General features: G+C 36.1%; 1 protein-coding gene across 1 annotated transcript in view; it reads left to right on the top strand.

The window, feature by feature from the left end:
* Window positions 1-4,895, top strand: part of acss3 (acyl-CoA synthetase short-chain family member 3) — a 50,815-nt gene that overhangs the window by 11,859 nt on the left and 34,061 nt on the right. The window contains exon 8 of the mRNA XM_015375726.1: window positions 3,052-3,203. Coding sequence (XP_015231212.1) covers window positions 3,052-3,203 — 152 coding nt within the window. The remainder of the gene's footprint in view (window positions 1-3,051; window positions 3,204-4,895) is intronic.

The following is a 4,895-nucleotide window of genomic DNA, read 5'->3' as shown; positions in this document are numbered from 1 at the left end:
CATCACATCCCTACGACAGAGTCTACTTAAGCAGCTGACTCCATTCAAGTTTGTCTTGCCTGTGGCTTTTGGGCCTCAAAAGGGGAGAGACGAGCTGGTTTTCAGATGATGCTACACCAAAACCCATCCTGAGAAGTGTCTGTGTTTGCTGGATGAGCCAGACTGCACCCTGGTTATGATTCACAAGGAGATAAACATAGACTATGTTCGAATTCATGGGCTGCGTCTTCCAAGGACGCGGTCTACCTGGACTGGATCCTTTGAGGTCCTTGAAAATAAGGAGACTGGAAGAGTTTAGGCTGTGAATTCAAACAGGTCTACCCTTTGGCGGCTTTCACCGCTGTATGATCTGTTGCTAAGCAACTGTGACAGTTGACACACAAAGCAGGAAAAGAATGAACTTATCAAAACTGTTTATTTTTTTATTGTAAAGTGAACAAAGACTACACTCATGAGAATACCGAGTGGAATAAAGGTTCCAACCACCGGGAGCAGGAACAAATAAAATCAAATGTAATGATAGAAACCTTAGTCAATTAAATAACATGCTGCTGTCAGTTTGCACATCTCTGATGTAGCTGCTGTTTTCAACATTACTGTAAAAATGTCCATAACTGTATATTGGTTATTTATTCTCCAGGGGCACAGTTTTATATTGTTAAAACACTTTACTGGATTTTATTGTTTATCCTTTAACTCTTCACTATTATGTTTTTCTATTACATTTTCAATAATCTTTCTGCTGCTGTAAATTTGCTCATTGTGGGACAATAAAGAGATTTTTTTATTCTATTAAAGGGGTAAAAGGATATAAGTAAATCCAAACAATGTATGTATTATAAATATATCTGCAAAATCTTTAATATTCAACAATAAAAAAATACTTAAGAAAATTGTGCAAAACTGCAATAAAAAAATAAAAATCTTATCAGATTTATATTCCCCACACTGCAGCTATATTAGAATCTGTCCTTAAATTACAGCCAAACCCAATTCACATGGTAACAGATAAAAACCTTTAGATAAATTAAACATTACTGCCACATATCTGACTCGATAACCATTAAAACAACGTGTTCTAAACCAGATTGATGCTGTGTTTTGTAAACCTGTCTGCTGAAGCAGATGAGAGACACTTCAGTTCTCGTCAACCCACAGAACAGCCAGTTCTAATTGCTGTTCACCGAAGAGCCGCTATACTATAAGCCACCAGGCAAAACCACACTGGTTCTGAGCTGCAGCCTTGAACTGTGAACCAACCAGAGCCTGACCAATTGGTCCGGTTGCTGTTAGGAGCTGTGCTGCTACCATCTCATTTTATGAGTCCTCCAATTTATTTTCTTTTTTTTGGCTCTAGCTGACCCATCCCAGAGCCTCAGTCATTGTTAATTTTTCACAGTTTTGATTGCATTTAATATCTCTGCGTCATAGTTTGTCAAATCTATATTCTGCTATTTTAGAAGACACTTTCAATGTATTAAGCCTTAAAACATGAACTTTCCTCAGATTGTTGAACGGACTGTTGGAAAAGCTTTTTTTTTTCTGCTTTTATTTACTTGTGCTTATTTACAGTAATGATTAGTTTGTGTAGTTATTAGATAGAATACTGTGTGATTATTAGCTTATAAATGTACAATTGTACTTTAACCTGTGGTCTTTTGTGGTTATTTTAAACGGTGAACGATTTATCTTTCAGGTCGGACCCACCCTCCTTTTAACATTTGAATGAACAGAGAGAATTTCTTTGGTTGTTGATTAATAACTACTGATAACTATAGTCTGAATTACTAAATTGGTGAAGAAAACTGGATCTTAACAGCCAATCTAGAAGTTCAACCTCTATGTAAAAGACTAAGAGTCCTGGTGAAAAGGCAAATTACAGTTATAATCATTTAACTAATAATCATTAATTGGTTTTACCCTTGATTTGAACAATCTATTGATAAACTATAACTCTCACTTCTAGATATTTATTATATTCAGAATCTTCTGGTGAAATTCCACAACACATTGGCATAGCCAACCTCAGAGAGGTAAAAAAAAAAAACATGAATTATTTACTTGTACTCTGTGCAACAAAGACTAATGTATACACATTTATATTTGATAGGTTTCATAACTAGGGGGCCTTATCCATTTGCTCTGTTTGTGTAGCTTTGCCTTTTGTACGGTAGTTCTTTTTTGGAGAGCTGTAGAACCAATTTGACTAGCATCATTTCTTTGCATCCATCACAAAAAGGTGTTGGTGAGACTGTCCGGATTTAGCGCAGCAGTGCGTAGCTTCTGTCCTACATGGGAAAGATGTCTTACTCTTGAACCCGTGAAGGGATAGGACCCCAGAACAGGAGTTAAAAGCTGCAGTTTGTGGTGTTCTGATTAACACAAAGACTCATAAGTGGAAAATGTTTTTTTAAGTAAAAGTCCTGTTGCTTCTGATATAGTCTTATTTTGTGGCTGCTATAACCCAGGTTATTGGGATAAGACAGACTGTGGAATGTATTTATTAAAAGGTGACATGTATAGGAATTGATTCCACAGAATCTTGTATAAGTGCATTAAAGGAAGAGGGTGAATAAAAACTAAAATGTTTATTTGCAATTTTGCTCCTAAAACATGGTTTTCGTCACCATTTAATTTCCATAAGATGCTTTTTTTTGTTGTAATGCGACAGAACATGAGGAACTCCAAGAGGCATGAACAGGTTTTTAGGGCCAATCTTTTCCTCAGTATAAAGAGGATTATTCAGATTTAATAGATGTGTTAATAGTGTGTGGGTGTCCTGTTTGTCTTTCATAAACAGAAAACATTATGTTGCAAATGTTTTCTCATCCATTTATTTCCTCACTTCTGGCAGCTCCTAGCTAATTTGTTTACTTTTGGTTTTAGTCTGTGTTCATTATGTAGAAATACTAAAAGAAAAAAAATCCCATGCATAATATAACCTGCGTTTAACTTGGAGAGAGATGCTGTAGTTGTTTGTGCTTTATTGAGCTTTTTGGATTTTCAAGTTTTAAACTGACATCTTCCTCTTCCTCTATAATGTGATTGTAGGGAAAGCCAGTTGGGACTCCGGATCCTGGTGCGTTCTTCCGTGTCTTGTCTGAACATGGAGCTTCCTCTATGTTTACAGCACCCACGGCAATCCGGGCCATTCGGCAGCAGGACCCCAATGCTTCATTTGGCAGAAAATACCCTCTGACAAGGTAGACATAATTTCAGCATAATATGATCAACTAATGAAGACAGGTTTTATTTCATAGATTTTAATAGATTTTAACTGGGAATTTATGGCAGGCAGTTATTCCATTTATTGAAAGATTTGGGTCTGTTTTTATTACATACTTTAGCTGTGATTAAAATAAAGTCTGGGTTTTAACATGTTGGAAATGGAAAATGTTTTGTTTTAATTTTCTTAAAAATCTTTTTTTTATATATCTTAGCAGACTTTGCTCTTGATTCTTAGCTCTGCCTTTAACCCTTAATCGCCACCTTTCTTTGTCCAATCTACAAAAAATGCTTATGTTCTCAAAGATTCCTCTGGGGTGGTTAATGTTATATTTGACTCAGAATCTTCACTGTTGAGCTTTAGTGGGTTTTGATTTGTTTGTCTGGCTGCAGCTTAGAACTCAATTTCCGTTCAGTTTAATTATAAGGCACCTGTTGACACCACATGCCATCTTAAAGCGCGTTACAAAGAAAAAAGAATAAAAAATTGTACAGAGAGACTGGTTGACAGTTTTCTATTGAAGAAAACCCAGATGATTGAGTCGAACCATTGTCTTTGCAATGGCTCGACAATGTAGCGACATACATTCACTTGCATTGTGTTGTTAACTTTGCAGGATTCCTTCATACTTAGCATTTATATGACAGATGAGAGAAAAAACTCTCTTTGAACAGAAAGAAACCAGCAGCAGAACCAGGTTTATTGTGAGAGGAAAGAGAAACAGACACCAAAGGGAAAATGGTAGCACAGATGTATAAATACTTCAGCAAGAGAAATAGATGAATGATGATGAAAAGGATCGGATCGCTCTCTCCAGATCAGGCCTGACCAAGATCATTCCTTGCGGCCCGCTGTCCTGCAGGTTTTAGAGGCTTCCCTGCTTCAACACAGCTGATTACTATTGATAGCTGATGAACAGGCGGTTGCTGAACTGCAATCATAATCAGCTGTGCTGAAGCTGAGAAACATTGAAAACATGTTGGACAGTGACCCTTGAGGACCAACTTTCAACATGCATGCTAGATCCTTGAAAGGGCAATAGCTTTTTTAACTTAGGACATAGCATGGAATCCATAATTGATTCAGTCCACTAATAAAATGGAATATACCAAAAAAAGTAATATAATTATAATAAACTCAAAAACTAAGCATTTATTTTCTGTATAGATGGCAACTGTGCCTCAAAGTTTGCATCCAAGGCTCCACCTCATGTGTTGCCCTCTACATCCCCACCTTGAAGCATAAAAGGTCCATGCAAAGCACCGCATGAAATCAATTGTGTATTTAAATGAGCAAGCTGATCAGTGTTATTTACCAATGGCAACCACAGCAAAGAGAACGAAAATGAAGTGTAGTTTAACAGAAATGTTTGTGTCACAGGTGCATAGTCGGATAAATATATTCGGTGCCCACAGTAAATGAAATTAAGCATTATTATTATTATTATTATTATTATTATTATTATTATTATTATTATTATTATTATTATTATTAATGGCACCTTTAGAGACAGAATAGGACCAGTGTTGTATAAAGTACTGAAATCTCGGAGTCAAGTAAAAGTATAAGTACCTCTCCAAAATATGACTTTGGTAAAAGTCCAAGTCACTGACTGAAATGTTACTTGAGTAAAAGTCTTAAAGTATTTGAAATGGCTTGTACTTAAGTA

The sequence above is a fragment of the Cyprinodon variegatus genome, unplaced genomic scaffold (assembly GCF_000732505.1).
Source record: "Cyprinodon variegatus isolate N-32 unplaced genomic scaffold, C_variegatus-1.0 Scaffold7, whole genome shotgun sequence".
Classification (NCBI taxonomy): Eukaryota; Metazoa; Chordata; class Actinopteri; order Cyprinodontiformes; family Cyprinodontidae; genus Cyprinodon; species Cyprinodon variegatus.
The sequence above is the reverse complement of the archived record's forward strand: the minus strand, read 5'-3'. Positions and strand labels throughout refer to the sequence as shown.